Here is a 26,554-nt window from a genome sequence, read left to right as displayed (position 1 = left end):
TATTTAAACCAGATTAATTCTAGTGATATGACTGAATAAATGAACACGCTGAGTACCTTTCCAACAAATATATTGTCTGCGTACACAGGTCTAAGTTTGCTAGTTTTTTTTCTTTAATGTCTCCTGCACACTTTAGATACACACTGAGTCATTTAATTGAAATTAGGTGCATACTGAAGAATGGGAAATGTCAAGATTCCCCTTATTTAGTGCATCACTTGTTTGAGGAAGAAGCCAAGTGGTGATCGAAGACAACTGGGGGTCACGTGACTAAGTTGCGGCATCTAACTTTTCAGGACTCACGCACACTCCTCTTCCACAGTACTTAAAATCCCAAAGCAACTGTAGAAGTTGAAAAATGTGCATACTTTTCTTTGAAAGAGTTCTTACTAATTTTGTTTCTTGATGAATAAATGCCAGCAAAGACAAAGTCAACTAATTTAAACTATTGCTTTTATTATAATTACACGGGAGCACAAATAAATAAGCACAAAATTATTGTAAAATATTGCCAATGCACTAAAGAAAACAATTTGTTTTCAAACAACATCTGGTTACTTCAGTAGTATCAAAGTACATTTATAATTACATGTTACCTAAAAAAATCAAGTACAAAAATTAAGAGAAATTAAAACATCAGTGTTTATAGTATTATATATATAGAAATGACTAACAACACATGAGTAGAGAAATCTGTTATCTAATGCTTATTTGCACAATTTTTCAGGCACATACCTGACATTTTTAATGAGTTATGAAAAATGCAATATGACATTCAGATTTTCAGATACGGTAAACATGTTACGTTGGAATGGATGTTAAATGGTTTCTTTTAAAAACCCTGTCTTTTAAAAATGTAGTGCCGTTATCCACTAAAAAACATATTATTTTATATCATTTTCTCAGTAGCTATTTGTTTCCATTTCTTGAAAAGAGCAAGAAAGTAAACATACAATTGCTAAATACGTAAACACATTTTTAGTGCAAGATAACAAGACCTGTGACTTTACTGTGCTTTGTTTTTTATAATCACAGTGCACTTTACACAAATTGCTACACTATAAATATTAACTTAAGGAGTTCCCAACAAAAGAAGTGCATACTAAACATTTCCATATATATTATATACAGTATGTATACCGTATGTGGGTGTATACAGGTGTAAATGCAGATGCTTTTAGGGTGGGAAAACCCAGTCATATTTGGGAACAATTCAACACTTCAAAAAGATTTTCATACACATTTGCTTGAGATAAATTGAATATTTCTGCAAAGATGTTTCCCCTTAAATTTGAAACTTTATAATATTTAAAGGGAAACATAATCAGGCATTTCTTTTCCAGATTACACACATTTTGCTACGATGTAATTGACCCAAATATCAAAGGGTTTTAAATCAATCCAAACCCCAAGCCATAATGTTCAAGTCCAACATGGCAAAACGTGTTATCCTTTTATTGATTTACATAGACGGCAGTACATACCTATGTGTGCATATAGAGGTTTACACATAAACATATTTTATACTTAGACGTTAACTTTAATATGGTTTAGTACTTTACTTTGACTGTACACTTGATCTGAAAAAAAAGAGAATACCATATAAGCACATAAGAGATGTCAAATACATGTGATATTGTACATCTTCTTAAAAACGGTTTGCTTTGTTTTGAAAATATTAATGATTGCATAATTAAGCTCCTTGAAGGCAGAGGCCACATCTTTTTGAATGTTTAATGCCGAATGCTTCAGAAGTTTTTAAAATAACTGATATATCAGTTGCTCAATAATGAACTGTTAAATGAATAATGGATTAATAGGAAATTGTCCACATTCTACAGTTAGCTATCTCTTCCCATACAGGGAAGATACAATGAGTTAATCTTAAATACTATAGGTGTCATTTTTCTTTCACTTCCATTTAAGTTTGAAACACAATGAATTGTGAATTGCTATTCTATTCTACTTCTATTCCTTTTCAAGGAAGAATTGTCTCTCATCTTAGCTTAGTTACTGCTTAAATCATGGGAATCTTTTCTTAATTTCATCAGTGGCCACAATTAGCTTTCAAGCTCTTTTCTTTTAGGCATGAGATTCACCTTAAAATATAAGTGATACTAAAATTGCACTGTATGTGCATTGTTTTGATGTCTTGTTTAATTAGTTAAACAATAACCCAATAAGGTTGTTTAGTTTTGTTGACTTGATCACTAAACTCGCTCAAAAGAGTCAAACCAAACAGTGTGTGAAGACAAGGCTTAAAAAAAATTGTAATAAGAAAAATGGTTCTCAATTCTCTAGAAGCATTCAAAGAAAACTATTTGGAACCTCAGTGTCTCTGAAGTCCCAGTGTCACTATCTGGAAAAGTGAAGTTGTATCTAGTTGTATCCAGACAATTGCCATGTATTTGAAGTGTATATTCTTTTTAAAACTACAAATTTTAACCTCTTAATATTTTGTTTTCTTTCACTTTCCCAACCATTATACATGGATGGACATTAACCTTCATTTACATAAACCAATAACTTTCCACTCCAAATTTGCTTCAACAGCATAAACATAGGGAAAAAGTTTCAGTGTTTACATGGGGAACTACTGTTACACCTCAGAAGATGCTGGCTTCTGGCATTGGACAGAAATCCCGGATTTGATTTTTCCCTTCCATCAGTTCTAAAGAAATCTGTCTCTTCTCTACTAAGGAGTTTTTCACATATAAAAGCATCTTACTGACAGCCTATAAAATTCCGCTTCTAAAAAATTTGCCGTGAAAAGACCATTTTTCATAGGTATGAGCTTTCAACCTGATAACCATGCCATGATACGATTTGTTCTTTGGCACTACTAAAAAATATGAACTTTATCATTCCATAGTGTTCTGGCAGTAGGTGGAATTTTTTATCATCTGACCAAATTCATAGATTGAAGTGTCCTGACTGACTGCCACCAGAGAGCAAGCTTATTTTTCTCTCTATCCTAATGACCTCTTTTCCTCCACATAAAGAAACACTATGCAAAGAGGAAACTAATTCTAGAATGGCCGTTGCCATATAGGCTAAGCCACAATAGGCAGTTGTAAAGGCACAGAATAGCAGTTCTTGAGTCAAATATCAGTGAAGCCACTTTTCCAGATCTTTTCATTACTTCCCATTGAAGGCAAGATTTGGAGAAATTAAATGGAAATGGTTGCCTAAGGTCAGATTTTCAAACAAGTTACTTTCTCAGAAAATAACTTGGTTGAAAAAGGAATGTAAGACACCTGGCAACAGCATGAGTTTGGCAGAACAAATGGGAATCGCTGAATCCAACACAAATTATTCTAGTACCTCTGTTTCCTTCTTGACAAGTGGCCAGCATTAAAAACTATCTTCTGCCTAATTCAGAGAGATATGGGAAAGATCGGCATCTGAAAAACATACTTGCATATGTTACGTATCATCATAAAGATGCTGAGAATTGATGTCTTATGTTTGATCAATTGGCTTGAGTATATGTTGCCATAATAACTTAAATCAGGATAACAACTTGGGTCATAAACACGCTTCAATTCTTATTTTATCTTAATGCATTTTCATCACTCTTAGATTTGGACTCCATCGATTGTTGGGTTTGAAACATAATCTACAACTGGTGAAACATGGCAGCAGAATTTATTTGAGCCACTTAAGATCAAGATCGCTCCATAATTTCTGTGCTTGTGATTCTGTTTTTTTACCATCTCAGTTATAGAAGCAAAACCCCAAACTTAAGTAAGCATTTTATGTATACAGTTCCCCCACTGAGGACTCATTCACGCGTACACGCGCACACGCAACAGGTACACAGGCTCCCACTTACCTTTTTTCCTTATTCTTTCAGAATTCTAATTGGACATCAAAATATACATTAATTATAAAATATTAAAAAATTATTTTATAACATTTCAAAGGCTTGAAAGGAACTATTACTGATAAAGCATTGCTAGGTTTTTAACAATATAGATTACAAAACTTCCCCAACTCCTGTTATATTTGGTTTTACTGAGCAGCTCTGCACTATTGCTGTCAAAACCCTTACAAGGAAAACCACTATGACAATAACTTCAACACATACATTTTCTCTCAGAAATATAATACTAAATTGATTGTTAAAGAAGAACCACATACTGTCAGTTTTAGGAAGCATAAATAGTAATTTAAATATACAAAATATATGTGATAGTTTCCTTTGTATTCATTCGTGGCAATATTTATATCCAACTAACAAGTTACTCTTAAAGATATATATATGATTTGTTTAACTTCAAGTTCACCACCACAGAAAATTGAATCCACCCCATCCCCTTTCCCCTGCATTTCCTGTTTCTTCCTTAAAACAAAATAAAATAAACAAGCGGTCATAATTCTTTGGTCATGGTGTCATAATCATTAAGAATGGTATGATGATCATGCACAGAAGATTACGACCCCAAAATGTGGTGAAAACTAGTTTGAAAAAATTAACAAGTGTTAACAATAATTCATTAATGGACTTCAATTTTGAGAAAAATTGGCATTTAGTGTACTAAAATACATAAACTCATCTGGTTGAATGTTTATTTCTCATTTTCAAGGGGAAACAAACATACACATGAAAAGTTACTTAAAAATAGTGATTGCAGTGGCCGTAATACCACTGGTCCCACCTTCTTGCAGGTCCTGCTGTTTATCTTTTGATTCCTTGTTCTTTCCATCATCACAGTGAACCCTGGTCTCCTCCAATCAGATCAATGATGCAAGGACACATGTCCCTAAAGTCATTTCTGAAGGAAATGTTTTCTGCTGGGATGTCCAAATATATCCTAAGAACTTTCTCTGGAGTCTGACTAACCATTGCTTAATATAAACAAGATGATATTGAAGAGAAATCCTTATAAAGCCAATGTAGCAAAAATATTGGTGTTGATATAAGGTGGACATCCAAGTTAAGCATCACATTTGCATTCATTTCCTGTCAAACCCTCAAAACCTTACAAAGCAACAGATGCTCTTAACAAATATGATATTCGACTTCTACATTACTAGCACCAGATCATATATTATGTGATTGAATATGATTTACAGCTGTGAGCTCTTGTACAGAAGCCAAATGTGGGCAGAGGGAAAAAAAACATTTTAAATGCAAAAATTAATAATAAAAGGCATCAAGGGATTACATATAAAAGAGATAACAAACCAGTTAATACCGAAATTATATCATATAGTAAAACTCTTGATATTTCTGTAATTTATATACTTATAATGTGTATTATTTCAGGTGTCACCCATAAACTAGTAAAATATTTACATCATAATATCTTCTGGATTCAAAATAATCCGGGATAAATAAATGTGCCTCAATTGCAAAGAAATATACATTTTTATCTTGAACTTGCCACGAATAGGCACAGCTTCCCGTGGGTTTTCTAGGGAAGTGCTGACATTCCATTCCAACAGAAAAGATACATAACAGTTACTTATCACGTGACCGAGTTGACCTCCCTCTTTGTGTTAAGTAAGGTGGAGCTCACGCCATCTTGTACACAGTCATATGGCCGTATCCCAAAATACCGTTTGCTGTTTGGAATAGGGTGGAGGGCTGCACTTCTTTGCACCTGCATTCTTCTTCCAGCTGGGTAGGATAGGCATGCTATCCTGTTTGCAAAGGCCCTTTTCCGTTTTCTGTCTAGCCTTTATTTCTTTGCACAAGCAACGTTTTTTCTCAATCATCTCAAGCATTGTATGGTCTCCATGAAACCACTGCATGCATGCCACCTAGCAAAAAAGAAAGAGTGAATACAGAAGAAAAAAATGGAATGAAAGCAGATTTTTCTTGCACTGTGCTAGCAGTTGTTTCGAAAAACGTCAGATGTTTCTATATCTTTGTAATTCTGATGAAGCAAAATTAAAGTATGGAAACTATAAATAAAATGTGCACTTAAATTTGTAAACAGTGTGATATTATTAAACAATAATTAGGATGTGAATATTTACCCAATATGTTATAAAAATCCACGATATAGAAATAAACATTTTTTTAATCTTTGTAAGCAATTTGCCAAGTATTTAGCTATTACTTTTCTGTTGACTCCATTGTCTTAGAGGTCCCGGTATGTCTAAGTTCATTTATTGAAATTACTTTTCAGTGAGATCTTATATGAATGTGATATATTTTGAATATTTTAATGAGCATTTTTATTCTTGAAATGAAATTTGGGTTTGTTCATAAATAACATACAAAATTAGCACTTTTAATAATTCTTCTACCAAAATGACTTTCAGTGTACATCTAATGCTTGGAACATTTAAGCATTTAGTGCTTAAATAATTCTTTTGCAAAGAAGTTTTGCTATACTTTTTGATGCTTCAGCAAAGGTCTAAGCATCATTGGCCTCTTCAATCATACTGCCACAGATCCCAATTAGTTCCAGCACTTCAGAGAAACAGAGTTATCAGGTCCATTGTGTACCAGGAGAAGATTCAGTGCTGGCTATATATTTATACACATTTATATATTTCTGCACAAATAAACACTGCTTCTAGGTATCTGTGGCCATGTCCACCAATAACTGTTTTTTAGAACAGAGCTAGCAAGTTGAGTCTGTCACACAAGGAAAGCAATGTGATCGGGCCATGAACCCAAGATGAGAAGGCTTCCACTTAATTGTTTAAGCAAATCCACTATATGACTTGAAGGGTTAAAATAGCTCACTTGGAATCACTGAATTTGATGTTACAATTTTAGGACAATAATCCAGAGCAAATACTTATATAGCACTTACTCTATTCCGGAATCCATTCTAACTACTGTGCATAGTGTAATTTATTCCTCACAACAATGATACTCTGAAGTTAAGTACTACTTATTAACCCATAACGATGAGTAAAATGAGACTTAGAGAGATTTAGTAACTTGCCCAAGGCTACAGAGCCAACAAATGGCAGAGTCAGGATTTGAACCCAAGAGTTCATCTCAAACACCATGCCTTTAACAACATTATACGGGCTCTCAATGTATATGCAGAACTGGGAAGGACTGAGAAGATAAATTTGTACAATGCCTTCAGTGTACAGATGAGGAAGCTAAAACTTCAACAAGTTACACATCTTGCCCAAAACCAGGCAGGCAGGTTTCGGTGTGAACAAGGCAAAAAGGAATTCACACGATTCCTAATCCTTTATGGAGAGGGCAGGACCTAGAACCTGAAGACAAAGATTCAAAGCCTGGATGTGTGAAATTGCCCCTAATCACTCCACTTCTTGGTTTCTTTATCTGAATAACTGAATTGATAATATCTCAATTTCAGAAGTCAGTGTAAGGATTAAATTGGATAATAAAGGTGAAGTCATTTTTAAAATCATTAAACCATTGCCCAAGTATTATTATTCTAATACTGACAAACACCTAGTAGTTTTTCACCCCTGCTGTCTGCCAAGCATGAGCAAACAGCTCTATTTACATTAAATCCGCCCAGCCACACTGAAAGGTAGGCTTTCTCTACAAACTAAGTGAGGAAGCTGGGTCTCAGAAAGCTGAAGGAGCTAGATCAAAGCCCTAGCTTATTATCCATGACACGAACTTATATAAAACTCAGATCTGACTCCAAAGTGAATATTCTCTCTACTACAGCATGTCCCATCTCCTGAATATTATCAAGAAATTATAATAATATTGTTGTGTGTACTACCACTTCCAGATACTACTCAAAAAATGCAAAAATTGGCTTTACAAGTGAATAACAAGTGCTATCAAATAAATCAAAATCAATGGCTTGGACTTGGAGTGCAGAAGATAATACTCTTAGATAAATGTCTTGTATGTACCTAACTTGATGTAAAGTTCCTTGAAAGGATGAGCTGTGTTTCATGCCTTTTGGTGTCCTCTAGCACAAGGCTCCGGGCCTGGGCCACGGCTGTTCATTTTATAAATGAAATTCTAGATGTTTGTTGAGTTAAGCTAACCAACAGGGTTTTGTCCCAGTAGGAGATTGCCAAAGTGGCCCAGAAGTTTCTCAAAAGGTTCATATTTTATAACTTGATAATCTATGCAATAAAAATACAGTAACTCTATTTTGGTGGAAATACAAGCAAAATTTATTGAGTGACTGTAAACTGTCATAAATGGAATTTATAACACAGAATTCCCAGAGGGCAGGCCCCAAATCCCATCCATCTCAGTAGCCCCAACATGCAGTACAGAGTTAATAAGCTCTCAATAAAAGTTTTATGAATCAAAGAAGCCATCATCATTGAACAGTTTTTGTCGTCTCTGAGAAAACTCCCCAGATAATTTTCTTCTCAGTAAAATCTCACTGGATTTTACCAATTCCAATGAAATTACAAAACCTCCAACCGTCTTTAAGGTAAGATATTTACAGCATCGCTTCAATATTTGCATTGTATTTACTGGTCCACACAAACATTAAATCATTTATTACTTAATTTCCTTTAATATATTAAGGTTGTAACTCAGTACATGTGACTGCAAAATAATAATTTTCCTGGATTGCTCTGACAACAGTGTCACCGACATATTTCATAGCTTTCATGACATTTCATATATGTATAACTGCATTACCTATAATAAATATCTGTTTTCTGTCAATTAGAAGTTTATGCTATATGTGTGTAAATTTGTTAATAATCTACTCTTTAAAAATCTAAAGAAGTTTAAGAATAAAGAGTTATAAAGTATGGTTTTCATATTCTTTACATTTTTAGTTTAAAAGAGTTATATGTCCATTTGATTGATATGATGGTTTAAAATATTAACAGAAGAAAATCAACCCTTTTTTCAGACTGACTCTATAATGTTAAACTATCTTCTTTTTGGTGGCCAGATGTACAGAGAATACAAATTCTATGAGAAAGCATTGTCCAATACATGAAAGAGGGCTAGATATTCCAAGAGAATTCAAACACAGGTTGTTAGAAGATAGCAAATTCAAAATTTTAAAAAATAAATATTTTAACAAATCTGTCGAGTCTGGTATAGAATCTTCTCATGTCAAATCTGCTATCAAACATTTTTTCTTGTTTAAAATACACACGAAGTTATTAGTATTTAAGATGAGATGAATGAATGTGGAATGCTATTCACTTGGGGGAAGACAAATATTCCCACATTCACTTTTCAGTAGCACATGTTTTTCAATATTTCTTTCTAGAGAGGGCACATTCTTTTTAATTCCTGGAATTGAACACCAAAGTTCCTACCGTGGCCATTTACATGGCAGAATCCCTCGCCCTAAAATGTGTCTAAAATTACATTTCACTCTAACAGTGAGACGTCGTGCTTCAATTCATTAGTTTGTACATAACAGATAGCATGTTTAGCAATTACATGAAGTGTCCTAAGAATACAATCCATAAGATATTTCATGACTTTCCTTTTTTTTTTTGTTTTACCACCAAATTCTTCATATCTGGTTTAAGTTTAGCTATAAAATCCCATTCTACTTCACCCTGGAGTTGAAAGAACTCTGAGATTTGATTTACAACAAGTATACATTGAGAGACAATTATAAAACAATTGTTCAATTAATATGAACATGCTTACATCTCTGGACAAGATTTTCATATTCACGTGATCCAGCAAAAGCAATATTCTTGGCTAATAAGTTGATGGAGATAAAATCAAGTACAGTATGAAAAGGGGGAGGAGAGAAAGTTAACAGTGGAGAAACCCGGCAGACACCACTTAGGCCACACCAGGTGATCAACAGTGATAGGTGATGTTGATAGTATGTACCCTTGATATTATGTGATGAGAAAGGCACATTACCTCTGTGGTCTTTCTCCCAAAAACCCATAACTCCAGTCTAACCGTGAGAAAAACACCAAACAAATGCAAATTGAGAGACAATTCTACAAAATACCAAAATCCTCAAAACTGTCAAGGTTATCCAAAATAAGGAAAGTCTGAGAAACTGTCACAGTCTAGAGAAGGCAACAGAGACATGATCACTAAAATTAACTAATGTGGTCTCCTGGAAGAAATCCTGAAACAGATAGATAAAAACTAAGGAAATTCAAATAAACTCTGAGCTTTAATAATAGTATATCAGTATTGATTCACTAGTTGTGGCAAATGCATTATAGTAATATAAGATATTAACAAAGGGGGAACTGGGTGTGGGGTGTACAGGAACTCTGTGCGCTCATTGCAGCCTTTCTGTAAATTTTAAACTCTTCTAAAATTAAAAAAAATATATTTTAAAAAATCACATGAATTTCCAAATGCTAGTTGTAACTATCTTTCATTCTTTAGGTGGAAACAACATGGTATAACAGAAAGAGTTAAAGGACTTGATTGGGATCCTAATTGTTATGTGACATTGAAAAGTCATATATCTCTCTGAACTTGCATGTACTTCCTATATACATTGTATATATATTGGTACATAATTCATATATACATGATAGATATATACATTTTATGTATATAGTACATATTTTATATATGCATTATGTATATTGGTACATACTTCATACTTCACATGTTTATAAGAGGCAGCACACTAAATAAAGCATGCAAAAGGACTGGGTAAGTATAAAGCCCCATACATTGTTAATGATCTTGTCTACTGATCCTTCAATGCATCAGGAATAACATAAATGAGGAGAAGTCTTTAATTCACTTCAATAATAATTGAAAATGAACTAAGCACTTCCTGATATTGAGTATATTTTACCCAAAGAACAAAGGAATAGTAATACCATCTGATAATAAATTTCCAAACTATTTATTTAAAATATTTAATTTTCCAAAATATATAAATCATAAAGAGAAAAAAAAGACTCTGAAATAAGCACTTGGAGCATTTCAACACTCAAAATGATACCAGAATAAAACTGATACAAGCATGCATATCTCTATTGATTTTAATTTTTGTGCCTCACGAGTCAGCATATAAAAAATAATAGTTTATCAAAGATTTAGGAGACAAAGCAATACTGAGCACATGCCTTATTGACCTTCAAATTAAGTTCAGCTATGAATCCTGAGATTTGTGAATAAAATTTAATTCCTTAAATAGACCCAACACCAAGACTAATTTTCAGATGGTCTGGAGGGAAAAAATCTACCAGTTTCACGTTGCTCTCTCTGTGCCAATTTCTCCAACCCTGATAGCCCATTTTATGAGAAACCATCACTTTCAGCATGGGGAGTATAAGTTTTAATCTGGCTAAAAAGAAAGCTAGAATTCCCAAGTTTCTCTGAATTTTCCCTTTATCCTACACAAAATTTCTTCAAGAAAGCATGGATAACATTAGTGGAGCAAAAGGAAGAGCAGGCATGAAGGCCAGGTGGTGCGATTCAATAAGGGGAAGCAACTTCTTCAGGAATTTTGGGAGGTAGCGAGTCACCTGTACTGTGCTGCCCCTATCCTTAGGAGTCGTGAGGTCAGCCAGAGGTGTTAGTGCTCTCGTTGAAAATGTTCTTCCTCTCCCATTTAGTGGGCAGAGCTTGATTCTTTATTAACAAAATGTACATAAAGAATAAATACGTAAGTATGACGGCTTTTGAATATCTTCAAGATAACAGACAGGAGTTGGCAAACTACAACCCACGTCCCAAATACAGCCTCCTGCCTGTTTTTCTACAGCCCATGAGCAAGAATTTCTGTTTCAGATTTTTAAAAAGGAGAATATTTCATATGTGAAAATCATATGAAATTCAAATGTCAATGTATATAAAGTTTTAACTGGCACACAGACATGCCCATTCGTTGATGGATTGTCTACAGCTGCTTTCACGCTACAAAGCAGAGTCGAGTAGTTGGGACAGAGACCAGATGCCCATAAAGCCTAAACTATTTACTATCTGGCCCTTTACAGAAAAAGTTTGCTGACTAACTAAGTGAGTGAATGGCCAATTAACCCTTAAAATATGTGTCTGTTAGAACTGCCTGATAGAAGACAGAAAAGGATAATGTCAGTATTGGTCCTATAAAACGGGCTTTAAAACAAAATCAAGAGCATTGATTCATATTCACTTACAACATTTTTCATATAAAGTTTGGCCCATTGATACATCATACAGGATGAGACTTAGATTTGAAATCAGTTCTGACAATTAGTTTAGAGAAATTATTTGGGCAATTAGTATAGAGAAATGATGTTGGAATTAAAGACATAAAGTGGATAATCTGGTTTAAATTCTCTGGATAAGGGATTTAATATAAGTTCAATGCCCTCTTTTAATAACCCCGCAGTGATTATTTCCTTGTCTATCATGTGCCACCGTGGCGATTCAACCTCAATATAAAAGCGGTTTTGCGAACTTCTAAAAAAATAATTTTAGTGAATTATATTTCTTTTCTTTTTTTCCTACTATATTCTGGAGGGAAGTGGTCAACTTTACATAACATAGGCAACAACATAGGCCCTCAACAAACCTTTTGGAACTGACATAATACAGAGATGAAGGGGTTATAATTTTCCACACTCATCAGCAAGTTCACTAATAAAATTGCTTTACTACTTAGTTATGAAATATCAAATGGTCAAACCCATGTTACTTCATCATTACATAGAAAAAAAAGTCCTTTTCTTCGAATGAGTAACCCTTGCTCCATGGATCTGTTAGAAAATAATTGATACTCTGAAAGCATATAGAGGTGACCCAATATCATAATGTTTTCTATGGTAAATGTTTAAAAGGTACAGTCAAATGATCCATGAGACTTTACAATTACTCATAAACACCATTTATTCTACTTTGAAAAGTATAAATTCAAGGCCAGGAGGTGACTCTGGAATAAATGAATTTTCTTTCTTTTTTATGAAGGCCAAAATGAAACTATTTGAACAGATAACATAAGTGGGTAATACCAAAAAATAAAAATAAAAAATCAGATAATATAAATGTGCAATACCAAAGCAGATAATAGAAGTGGGCAATACTAAATAAAGCAGGAACTTTTCAGTTCCACGGGCCGGGATTTCATCCTGACTTTCAAGTTTCACTTTGGCGACATACAAGTTATTTATCTTGATTTCTGGCCTGAGATTTTTTTTGGTTTTTTTTAGGAAGATTAGCCCTGAGCTAACATCTGCTTCCAATCCTCCTCTTTTTTCTGAGGAAGGCTGCCCCTGAGCTAACACCCGTGCCCATCTTCCTCTATTTTATATGTGGGACGCCTACCACAGCATGGCTTGCCAAGCAGTGCCACGTCTGCACCCGGGATCCGAACTGGCGAACCCCAGGCCACCGAAGCAGAACATGCGCACTTAACCGCTGAGTCACCGGGCCGGCCCCTAGCCTGAGATATTTTGAAAATTAAAGATTATGTACAAAATCTTCCTAGCTTGTGAACTTGATGATATTATTTGAAATAATAGCACTTTTGGTATAGCTTTAGCTATTTCCATAGTTTTTTCGTCTGTATTTTCTTTTGTCTTTCATTTTGATCTATTGATTGGGTACTTTTTAAATTATTCCCTTGTAATCCTCTCTCATTTATCAGCAACGTTGACTCAGAACTTGTATTTTACGAAAGAATTATCAGCAACGTTGACTCAGAACTTGTATTTTACGAAAGAATTATTAGACAAGTTTACACCTGAAGCATGTACTGAAATTGTAGTGTTTATTTCATGTCTAAATTTAGCTTTGAGATATACATGGATAAAATGAGGACCACATTTTGATTTCAGAGTTGCTTTTGAATCGTGAGTCGACATTAAACCCTGTCTTTCCTTTTCTAGATCTGAAGATCCTCCTACTGGTACAATCTCTGACCAACTACTAGGCATGTAATGAAAATGTCACACGCTGGTATTTTAAGCCATCTGCACTATTTGTTTTTACATATTCATGCTTGCTTATGCGCTCAGTTATGTAAAACTCACTCATCAAAAAGATTTAAAAATTATAAGTTAGTAAACCTTACAATTGCATGGTATAAAGACAAAATAGAATTTCAAGTTAACATATATTACTCATTTCCCCTACCTGCAAACTAAAGAAAACACCTAACTCTTTTACAGTGATGTCCTTTAATCAAGACCTGGGTCACAAGTCACTTTCAAGGACAGAGGTTGGTTTTAATTATTGGCTAAACAGTGACAATTATAGCTGATTCTAAGCTCCTCCAGTTCACTATGCATCCCTCTTTAATAACTACAATGCTATTTTTGTGTGGGCGTGATTCCCTACTTTCTTAGGAGACAGTATACAATGGATAAAATGGATAACATGACCTAGTTTTACGACTTTTTAGTGGTGAGATCTGAGACAAGTCAATTAACCTTCTCAAGATCTTGTTTCTTTATGTGTAAAATTAAAATAATAAGACCTCAGGTTTGTTGGGAGTATTTCATGTAATAATTTAGCATCTACTACAAAGTAGACACAACAAACAGAAGCTCCTCTACCCCTAGGAGACTGCGAGCTCTTTGAAGCCAGGGCTCTGTTGTGAATCCTCACATCCTCAGCCTCTAGCAAAATGGAAACTTGTAATAAATGTTTATGAAATGAATGAATGAGCAAATGGATGACTGGAAGTGTAATGCTCTCTGAGTTTTCAAGAAAGGAGCTTTTGAAATTTTTGATTTAATGAACAATCTCATTTCACTTTGGATCAACTGAATCCAACAATATCTCAAATTATACAAGGTTAAAAAAATTATTTCCTGAGATTTTTGAACCTCAGGAGCCATCTAACCTTAAATTCAGCTCTCAGTGCCATGTGAGTCATAATCTGGGTGTTCGACAGCTGAAAACATCTCTCTCAGACTCCGGGGTCTTTGGAACTTTGGGGGTGTCAAGTACTTAAATCCTTTGAATTCTGGGCTGTCAGAATCCTTGGCCCCTTGGCTCAGGTTAAGTGACAAACTGATGCGCCCTAAACTTTAGTATGCATTCAGCCTCCCTTGGGAGTTTGTTAAAATGTAAATAACAATCCAGGCACTATCACTAGAGATTCTGACTCTAGGTTCTGGATAAAGTGGGTCTGAAGAAACTGCATTCAAATGGCACAAAAATGGTCCAGTTAATTCTGTCAGCAATGTTGCTCAAATCTATCATCAACCTTTACATTTCCAGTGTTGTTTTCTTGGTTCAGACCCTGGACTACTGAGATTGCCTCCAGTGTTCCATTTACAGGCCACTTCTTATCCACCCTTCTGTCCAAATGCTCTCTGTGAAGCCCCTATAAAATCGTGTGAACTCAATGGTTCCCCTTTACCTACAGAAAACAATTAATGCTCCAGGTCCGTCACAGTGAGCTTCATTGTCTCTTTTGGCTAATTTATTTTACCCTATCCATTTACTTCCTACTCCAGTCATACCTGACAACTCATAACTCACCCAACACCGGAAGGCACATTACTTCCTCCCATTCTTTAGCTCAAGTTGTATTCTCCTTCTGGAACTCTCTTTCTCCCTACAGCCTTGTCTTTTCATGTGAAATCCCAGTTATGCTTTTAAAGTCAAGCTAAACGCAGCAAGAGTCCATTCTGAGATGCTGCGTGACTCTGATAGCATGCTGACTTATTGCTGGCACAGCCTTCATTCATTCACTCATTTCTTCTGGCAGTCAGCAGCCCCCTTACACCATGCTATAAACATTGTGTTAATTATGTACTTTTTACAAGACTCTGATCTTCTGGAAAGCAGAGATCCCGTCTATACTATTTTTATAGGTCCAGAATCCTAAGGCAGTACCCCCACAGAAGTCTCACAGTGCTTTAAATAGTTAAAGCTTCATTGAAATAAAATTTCAAAGTGACTAGTTTGAGGGGTAGACTTTTTTCTGATTACAAAAGTAATATATGCCTATCCTACAAAACACGGATAGCAGTAACATAAGTAAAAATCATCTGTGATATCACCACAAAAAGTTTAGTATATTTCTTTACATATAAATCATATTTTTATATATTATCATATCTTACATGTATATATAACAATTATATACATGTATATAAATTATATCTTTCTTAAAACACGATTATACTATATATAAAATTTTATATTCTTTCGTTTTTCTTATTACAGTTATAGTCTTTAATACTTTTTTCAAGACATGATAATAAAAACAAATTATTCATCATGAATATGTATCTTTAACCATTTTATAATTGCTCAAATTTTTTTGGCTTTCATTTTTTTAAATGCTGTAAATAACGTTGTAATACTTAATGATTTCATTTTCTTCAGAAAGTCACTCAAACAGTAATTCTCAAGTCAAAGGATCAAAACATTTTAAGGCTCTTGACAGAAATAGAGTCTGCCTTCCAGAAAAGTTAAGCCGTTTTCCATTCCAATAAGCAGTGTGGGGCTCACATCACATCTTCATCAGTACTGAGCTGTGTTACCAAAAGAAAGAGCAAGCGGGCAACAAAACAAAAAACTTTGTAAATTTTAATGTGTCTAAAAGAACCCTTGGATTTCCACGTTTATGTTTATTGTGAGTTGAATGAGCTTGAATGTTTCACAAATGTTTACTAACAGAAGAGTTGATCCATGGCCTTAATTAATTTAGTTTTTCTAATGAGGTGATAGGTTTACTTAACTGATTTATAATTTTTTAATAAATGTGGGGTATTTATATTTTATTTATCATCATAATTTCCAACGTTTGACCCTTTATAACTAGTCATTCATGTTACTACAGATGTTTCTAATTTTATGTAGTCAAATCAATTGATTTTTCAAAATTTCCTCATTTTTATTCTTTAAATTTCCTGCCTTTTTGATAACCTGTAAATATAATTCTTTATATTTTTCAAGGTTTATGGCTTCATTGGACTCAATTCATCTTTGACTTAATTTGTTTATCCTCTTCTTTGTTGCTAAAAGTACGTTGCCTAGGAAGGGAAAATACATTCAACAAGAAAAATGAAACAAAAGGTTAAACAATGAAAGGACAAATTTTACCTTTTAATTCTTCATGAGGTGAGAATCTATTTTATTTATTTCAAATGTTTAATCACTTATTCAAGTACATTTTTATCAATCATAATGGTTAAGTCATATTTCAAATTATATAAGTAATCCTGTACTATAATTTCATTTCATGAGGTAGTAGCTGGTGTGGAACTTTCAATCATTAGAATATGCATATCAGTTCAACCTTAAAGAAAATAATGCCTAAGTGAAAAAATTGTGCTTCCCCTCTTCAAATTACCCTGATGTAATCAATGTCTTCTTGAAACATAAATCTGTATGAGCACACACATATAGACACCTAATCAGTCTTTTGCAAAAAAAAATACACTGTTTCATTTTACTGCTTCAAATGATGCATATTTTGGGCAAATATGGTCTTCCAGTTTGCAATATCTTATAACAAAGTTTTCTAAAGTGTCTTACTTAGGAAAATATTTCACAATTATGTTTAAAAGAATCATTATGTTTCATTAAAAGAAAATTAAATATGTTTTGAAGGCTGTCTGGAAGTCTACAATATGCACATAAACGCACACATGAACACATATACACACATACATACATATATTTCACATACATTCATGAATATACATATACCTGTGTGTATAAAAGTATGTATCATACATTTATTTATATATGCATGTATTTTTATGTATATTTGTACATATATGTATATATCACACATCTATGACTAAATTATTGACACTTTCTATAAGTCTCCTGGTTATCATAAAAAAGAATTTTACTGAAGAAATACATGTCAGTAATATCACTGAAGAAAAAATGGTGGCCTAAAGCTAATAAAATCTCCTATCTTGAGATTCTTGATTAATCTCAAGAAATAATTTCAAAACATTCTTGAATGATTTTACGAAAGTTCTAAAATAAGTTAGCAAGTTATATTTACCTTTGATCAAGTGACTTTGGAGTGAAGGATTGTCACAATCTAAGTAATAATCATAACAACATCAACAATGTAATAACAGCAGCAACCCTGATTTATTGGGCACAAACCATGTTCCAGATACTTTTTGGGCACTTAGCATACATCAATTCCGTTAAAGTTTAATAATTCTAAAAGTATGCCTTATTGCTATTTTTTAGATGATAAATTGAAGCTTGAAGAGTCTAAGTAATATGTACAGCACCATATTCCTAGTAGAAGGCAGAACTGGAATTGGAATTCAAGACTAAATACAGCCAATGCTAAAATCTGTGCCCTTCTCATTATATCAAATTGTCTCATGGCTAATTATGATTAAAGTGGTCCACACTGGAAAAACAAACACACTCACACACACATGCAATTATGATGGTACTTTCACTTCATATAGCCAATGAAGAGCGAAAATGGGCTAGATCAAATAAAGGTGGTGAAGTTTGTTGCTGAAAGATTAAAGGATTGAGAAACTATCAAAACTTTGGTGGAGAGAGAAAACTTTGATCTTATAATTTGTTGTATTTTCCATTATTGTCATCACCACCATCCTCTCGTCTTTATTATTAACAAGATCATGGGCACATAACTGTTGTGTTTCCTCTGAGTGGGTAAGGCACTGAGTGAACATTCCACCTATTCCATTTCATTTTAGCCTCACAATACCCTGTGATCACCATTTTCTATATGAGAAAATCAAGTTCAGTCAAGGTCAAAGATCATTTAGCATCACTGAAGACAAATTCCATACCGGGTGTGAAAGGGAATTATCAACAGAGCAAAACACCATAACCTACTTCCTCCACACCAGACCCTGTATCGATAGTTCAGGTTCCTTGCCTCTAACCCACAAGATCAAACCCATAAGGCCCCAGAATATTTTTACCTGATTATCTTTAATATCCCAGGAGTCAAACTGCCAATGCAGTTGTCTGCTCTCCACTTCACCTCCTGTCTGACTTCCTTCTTAAGTTATTACTAAAACATTTAATGGATGGAGCATCCTGATAAGAAATGTGTCCAAGTAGTGAATAATAACAATTTCAACAGCAATAAGAACAATGATTCCTTTCTTGCTATATAAGAATAGCTCCATCTTGTCCCACTTCCAAACTCCTTACTCACTGGTAGTACCTCCATAGAATTGTGTGCTGAGAGTACATTACCTGCACTGGCTACTTTACTGAGGAAATCTTTATGAAGATATTTTTCTTTTTATTTCATCAACTACAACTGAAGTTCATTTCAATTAACACCTTTTTTCCTTAGTTTCACGGTAACAAACAATATAGTAATCCTTCCACACACAGTTATGCTTCTCCAAGTATATTCACAAGTATGCTGAGATGCCAGTGTCTCTTGACTGAGTTGCACAAAAGTGTTAGCTGACTCAACAAGTCACATTAATCTAAAGAGAAGGGGTGCATAAGGGAAAAAGGCCAGGGACGGCTTTCAAACCACCATGAAAGAAGATGCTAATTGCACCGAACCATCATTTTATAAATTCTTTGCTGTAGCGGAATTTTAGAGAAGAACAAAACTTCAACGTCTAGAAAAATAAGGGTTTTAAACATTTAAAATGCATCACATTTTCATATTATAAGATGACAACTAAATGCAAAAGCAAGTTGTCAAAATAGGATGTTAACTTCGTACCTCCCGTGAACAAACACAAAATACAAATGGGGAATTGTGTGTGATTTAGCAAATGTCCTCTGGTAGAAGACTATGTACGATCAAACATACAATGGAAACCTGTCTATCCAACAATGCACCATCCTTCCAGGTGTGAGTGACATAGCATTGGTATCTTTATACATGCAGACAGAGCATACTGACAGATGCAATAAGTGGATTCTTGTGTGTAAGGATACAGAAAAATACAATGACTGAGAAATAGTGATCATATTGATGAGAAAGAGTTGATTTGTGACATAATTCTCAAGTGTCTGAAATGTTTTAAGTGTTTCAGTGATGCTGCATTAAAATCTTTATAAAGTTGTCAAGGACAGCTAATATAAGCATAAATGATAAACATGAGATACGACAGTCACATACCAAAATGCAAGATGAGGCTTTTCAGAGGAAAGCTGATACATGTCCAAATCTAAGAAATATTCTGTCTATGTCCACAGGCAGGATGACGTATAATCTTAAAACACACGCACACATACGTATAAATCCTGATTCGGCTTTTTACTATTTTATGATTATAAAGTCTTTGCCTTAGGAAAGTAAAAAAGCTATAGAAAAACTGTGATACACTTTTCCCAATAGAGAAGACACAACATGTTTCTCAGCAATTAAACCTAATAATGACTACAGATACAATTTAAACTGTTAATTGATTAAGCTAATTGTTTGTAATAAAGGAAAAAAAAAACCCTTTGAGTAGGTTTCAGAATTAATTTATGTTCTTAAATGAGCAATAAGTTTATAAGTAGAATGCCTTAAATATACATTCCCTGAAGGGGCAAACAGTATTACAAGATAAAATTCAATTACAACAAATGTATTGATGTTTTTCACTAACTATATTCTCTTAATCACTTACATTAGCATTAATTTAATTTCATTACAAAATATTGGTTTTTAATAATGCATATGGACTTGACCACAGATAAATTAGGGAGAGTCACATCTCAGTAAACATTTGTTTTCTCTGGCAAAAGAGAGGGAGTTTCAAAGGCAAGCAGAATATGCTAACCCTCAAGGAACAGACTAACAATAATTACTGGAACAGCTTAAAATCCTTTTTAGTTCTTATAACTGTAAATAGAGCTGGGAAGGTACACATAAAGTATATTGCTTCTCCACTAGAACACATTGCCCAATAAGCATAACTTTGTTACAGAAGGAGAAACACATTGGCCATCACACTAATTCAGTGCTGCAGCCAGCTTTGCTATCTACCAGCTCTGGGCAAGTCATTTCACTTGTCTGGGCCTCAGGTTAGAGAGGACCAGAGGGCACAAACTCTGAAATATGGGGCTACTTCAGGCTTACAGGCCTATTTTGTATAAGCTGCACAATATTTTAAATTTTTGAGCCAATGTGAAAAAACGAATCATTAGATCATATATTCAAAGAGAGGGAGGGAGACGCAGGGGGAGGGAGAAAGCAAACACACCTAGATTTGGCTTCTCTTGAAAAATCAGAGAAACATGGCAACAACTGTTGGAGCTGAGTTTTCTCTGCCCTCTTTAAATAGGCTTGTCTTTCCAGCTCCACCTAGTCCTCTTGAAATTCAGTGTTGAGGCACGGTGCCAGTTGCCATTTTTCATTTCACTGGTAATGAAACTTTTCGTAGAGTTGAAAAATATTTTCTCTACTGTTGATCCCATCAAAGTGAGAAAGACCTCATTTCCAATGCCTCCTAGGCCGCTGCAGGCATTAGGATCTGTGTCTCCCTAACTGCACCATCTCAATAAATTCCCTTCATTCTGTGATTCTATGTCTGAGCCACACGGACCTAAAGCTGGAGGTCTTGTCTTAACTCAAAACCAGCACTTACTCCCCAGGTACTCAAAAGAACCCTTGTAATGTTGACCATAAGCTAATTGGACTCCTATTATAATTGGATTTCCTCAAAGGAAGTTGGCCATTTTCCTTATAGCCAAATTCATGCAAATCACGGGGTCAGGTGGAAAGGAAGGGAAAAAGGAACACCTTGTAAGAGAAAGTCAAAATCAGCTTAAGAGCACAAAGGCTACTTATAGACCATGATTTTCCAAGCCAAGAGCTCAAGAAATAGACCCCTTCCTTGTTGCCTTTTTATCATCCATCTCACCCTCTTCTCTCCTTCATGCTGTTTACTTACCGTCCAAGAGACATCCTTCAGAGCAGCTAAAATGAGGTGCCGTGGGCTTATCTAAGTGTGGCTGGGAGAGACACGCCCTGTGTAAGGTGTGCTCCACAGAAAAACCAAACAAGGTCTTCCATTCGAGTGTCAAATTGAAAGTCATGCAATCTAATTTCCAGAATTAAAGGCTCTTATTTGCTGCTAACCCCCTTCTCATGAGGGCAATTTGATATAGTTTGCTCAAGTTTGAAAACTGGAAGGCATTTTTTATTAAATTGTAATTAAAGTTTTAACCGTTGAGGAAGCCAGCTAGCTGAAAAATGTCCTTTCTAAATCAACGCTCACAAAGCTTCTAGACTTGTGAAAAACATACACTCTTTCACCCTGAAAGTGATCAAAGTTATTAAAATGGCTAGAGCCTAGAAAATGGCTCTGCCATCCTAGGCCCTCCCAGCAACTACCTTTCAAAGAATCACCTATGGGCCACAACAGCATTCTCCTCTATCCATAAGGACCAGCTTATGCTCAGCAGTGGAATCAAATCTAAGGTTTAAAGTAATAAAGTCCTTGCTGGAAATTATTCGAGGATTGTCCCTGTGCCTCTGCCATATGAGGCTAACCTAGTTCACAAGTCATTACAGCATCTCCCATCATAATGGGATGCCTTTCAGTCGGGTGCTTCAGAGGAAAGAGAGCCAACAGAGGGATAACGCTGGGAGCAGTGACAGGAAGAGCAGAAGGAGGGAGTAACGATTCCTACTGCAAGACTTTTGTTCCCAGAGAACTGCTTTCATCATGTCATTGATCTGCCTAGAAATGTCAAAGGGCTCCCGTTGTCAAGAGCATCATGTCTACATAACTCAGGTTGTCACTGAAATATATGGACCTTCTAGCCACATCTGCTTTCATGACCTCATTGCCTACAACTCCCTTATAAGAACTCCGGACTCTCTCCAGCTTGTGGCAGTCCACACCAATCTTAAATTCAAATTGAAAGATGATTTCTCTCAATTGAGACTACTAGATGTCCAAAGATGTGACAGGCCTATTACTTTTGAAAATATGAAGAATCCTCTTTGATATGTTGTTCTGGGCCCAGTTTGTAAGAGCCTGAAGAAGTAACCAACACAACTTCAAAAGTCCATGATTCTATAAAAACCATAAGTACAAACTTTCTTTCCCCCAGTTATTACCAAGATTCAGACCTATAAACCACTCAGAAATGAAACACAAGTGGGGGGAAAAAATGAAAATCAGAAAGACAGGCGAGAAGCAGGAGGATACAGGTGTTGTGCATAGCAGTTTGTAGCTGCCAGAAGGGGTCATGTGAAACTGAGGTAGAAAAATCCTACTATTACTTTCATTTCTTCTTCCCCATTTCAACTGCTTTTCCCATGGCTCTCCACACCTGCCAACATAAAGATAATTCTAAATGCTTTTGCTACATTCTAGTAGGATAATTCACACATTACTCGCAACAAACCTTACAATTTCTCATAGCTATATTCAAGACCACGGCAGGAAATAATAAGAGCCTGTATTTTTTAATAATTTTATTTTTCTTGTAATATCTTCCTCAAGACAGATATTTAATAAACCTTTTCTAATATACATGTAAATTTTCTAAATTGGTTCAGAAAGAAGAGTGCTCAAGCTCAAGACCATAACTTCCATGACTGGATGGTTTCCTCTCAACAAGGGTCCAAAGAATAACGAGGAAGAGGAAATGCTTCTCTGCAGGACTAATGGCAACTGGGGTGCTAAAAACCCATATTAACAACGATTAACATATATTGACTACATATGATGCGCTGGGTACGCTTCCAAATGCTTTGCATATGCTAACTTATCTACACCTTGCACCAGTCTTAAAAGGTTGATAGTATGATGCCCATTTTATAGATGAACAACTCAGGCTCATTGAGTAAGAAACACGCCTGAAGTCACTGAGCAAATAAGTGGGTGGAACTGGAATCTGAACTCAGGTGAACTCATTCCACAGTCCCCACTTTTAAGTCTTACACTATGTGGCTTTTCTTGGGGTAGTTGTGTGAATGCAATGAGACCATAAATATTTCATATTATGTCTCGATCACTGTTCCTGGAAAATAGCTTGTGACCAATAAGTCTTCATTTTCTTTCTCTTATAATTTCACAGATTAAATAACTGAGACTCAGAAAGGTCAAATCACTTCCCAACACTTCTCCTAGGAAAGCAAGAGCCAGGTCTAACTCCGGAATCCACCAAGCTCTGCAGCTTCTCTCTGAGTGCAGGAAGCTGTCAGCAAGTCCAAGGATGTTAGACACTTCAAGGAACATTTCTTTCTGCTTTTGCACCATCATTGCTATCACAATTTATGCATTTCTCTCTAGGATAATCATTTACTGAGCACCTATGCCCTTGCAGTTACACAAGGCCTTGTAACTGAATTTTGTGTGTCTCTCTCAGGACAGACAGATCAAAATCTTTCATGCATGATGCTTTCTCTTTTCCCCCACCTCCCACCTGTCTGCCTGAGACGGCGACTTCAGCAGAAGCTTCAGATGTTCTGAGAAATGACAGGTTGGGAGGAGCTCAGGTCTATACAACAATGGGAGCAGCTATGAACCAGCAACACGCAAGTTGCATTTGTGTGACTAAGAAATTATTTTAAGGAAAAAAGTTGAGCTTGTGTCTGTCACAGCAGCTCTGTTACTCACCTAATACACAATGGCAAATGTAAAAAAGTATACAAAATGAAAGGAATTATATTGCAATTGGACAACTTGCCTTCTATCTAATTTTTTTAAGTGGCTATTTCCAGATAGACCATAGAATGGCTGAGAATGGTATTTTCTCACAATTTACATCCTATCTTTAGAAAGACTTCTATGGATGGATATATATCTAATTATGGTAATGCCAAGCAATATAAGCAATGAGATGAACTCTGTATGTACATTTTTTTTAACAAATGTGTGTGTTCAGAATTACAAAACAAATCCTAGCCTTTTCACAGTCCATTTGCAGTTTTCAGGGAACAGAATTACATTGGGGGGGGACATTGGGGAATTATGAACTGCCTCAGCTCTCCACTTTATAAAACAGGAATACTCATCTTTATTACAACTTGATTATGTAGAGTCAATAAAATATATAATATCATAATAAAGTTATATAAATATAAGATGCTATCTCGGTCATCTAAAGATTTATGTTTACCATAAAATTCCTCAAATTCAAAAAATTGAACCTCTTGAGAAAATTGAGCACTAAAACTCTAGAAAAATGCAAATTATTGCCACTGGAATAATGCAGGGAGAAGCGCCATATTTGGCATTCATAGTAGGACAGAATTTACTTTACAGATGAATTGTAACCCTTTGCTATGTGCAATCACCCCCAGGATCAACTCTACACTCTTGTACTGTACTGGCACTCTCTTATAACTCAGGATCTTAGAGAACTAGAACTTTTTCCACGCTTCTAAATTTGAGCAACGTTTTACTGTCTGTCAGAGATATCTTTGGTTAACAAAGGAGAGATTTCTTTTGTCAAATAACATAAAAACAGCTTTGAGAGGTTTTCCTTGACATTCTGACTCGAAGCATGGGAGCTCATGTGAGGCGGCACTGATGAATTCACTCATTGAATATGTGGGAGGGGCACAAACGACAAGGGAGAATGTCAGGACATTCCCGTATGTTAAACACAGTGTTAGCTGCTTTATACGTCTTTTCATCTCAGGTCCTCATGGACCAACATTTACTAAAACAGTGGTGAACATCTGTATATTACAGATGAGGAAACTGGGGTTCCAGAGCTGGTGGAGGGCAAAAAGTTTTAAGCCAGTTAGTTCTACAACAGCCATCTTTCTACATGCCAAAGGATTCTTGTAAATTAGAAGAAAAAGTCAATAATAAAATAGATTTGTAAAAGAAATTAAAACCATTAGAAACTCCACTCTGAAGACGAAACTGTCTTACCAATGTGTTTGCAATATTTAAATAGTGGTTTAAGTTACATTAGACAGTAAATTGAATTATTTTAATTCAATATAAGTATCAAACACTCTAATGAACATTCTAGACAAAATTTTTTAAAATACCAAGGCACTCCCTGTATCACATATATTAGAATTAATGCAAAACATCTCACTCATTAGTTTTTTTTCTAGGACCATGATTTCAAATTTTACAGTGTCATTAATATTTTCTTTTCTACCTTTTTTTCTGAAATAAAATACTAGCTTTTTAAAATCATTCCTCAAAAATGAGAACATGCTTCCAAAAGCAACCGTAATGGCATCCATAATTGTTAAGCTACATTTTTCCTTGAATGTAACTTGTCAAGTTTCTCATGCAATATACATAATATCTTTTTCTTACTGGGATAGGAATAAAATAATTTATTCATTGTCCTTTGAGGATTGAGCAACAATGACAAACCAATGATGTTGCCAAGTCCATTTCATCATAAATTACCATTATCCTATACTCTTTAAGACTGTAATTACAGCTCATCTTAATTTCTACCATTTCTCAGATAAGGCACCTGAGTCAGAGAGGTTCAATAATTTGTCCATGGAACTCAGCAAGGGGATACTTGAGCTGGGATTAAACCCAGTGATTCTGCACATCTGCATATTTACATCCCCTCTCACCATGCTATGTTCAGAAATTAGTAAATTCCAAATGGAACTCCTCTGAGCACCCCAAGCTTATAACTCACACCTTATCATATAATTCAAAAATATGCAATATTCCGGCCCAGCCCGGCAGCGTAGCAGTTAAGTTCATGCACTCCACTTCGGTGGCTCGGGGTTAATCAGTTTGGATCCCAGATGTGAGCCTAGGCACCACTTATCAAGCCATGCTGTAGCAGGCGTCCCACATATAAAATAGAGGAAGATGGGCACAGATGTTAGCTCAGGGCCAGTCT

General features: G+C 35.1%; 1 protein-coding gene across 6 annotated transcripts in view; it reads right to left on the bottom strand.

The window, feature by feature from the left end:
* Positions 1-436: 436 nt before the first annotated feature.
* Positions 437-26,554, bottom strand: part of NYAP2 (neuronal tyrosine-phosphorylated phosphoinositide-3-kinase adaptor 2) — a 257,064-nt gene continuing 230,946 nt past the window's right edge. For 3 of the 6 annotated variants that reach the window (XM_070618403.1, XM_070618404.1, XM_008535758.2), the window contains one exon: positions 437-5,769. In XM_070618403.1, the coding sequence (XP_070474504.1) occupies positions 5,542-5,769 (228 nt within the window). In that variant the 3' untranslated portion in view covers positions 437-5,541. Of the gene's footprint in view, positions 5,770-8,064; positions 11,471-26,554 lie in introns of those variants that run through there. The other 3 variants (XM_070618406.1, XM_070618405.1, XM_070618407.1) reach the window with 1 other exon arrangement.

This window comes from Equus przewalskii, chromosome 5 (assembly GCF_037783145.1).
Source record: "Equus przewalskii isolate Varuska chromosome 5, EquPr2, whole genome shotgun sequence".
NCBI classification, from domain to species: Eukaryota; Metazoa; Chordata; class Mammalia; order Perissodactyla; family Equidae; genus Equus; species Equus przewalskii.
The sequence above is the reverse complement of the archived record's forward strand: the minus strand, read 5'-3'. Positions and strand labels throughout refer to the sequence as shown.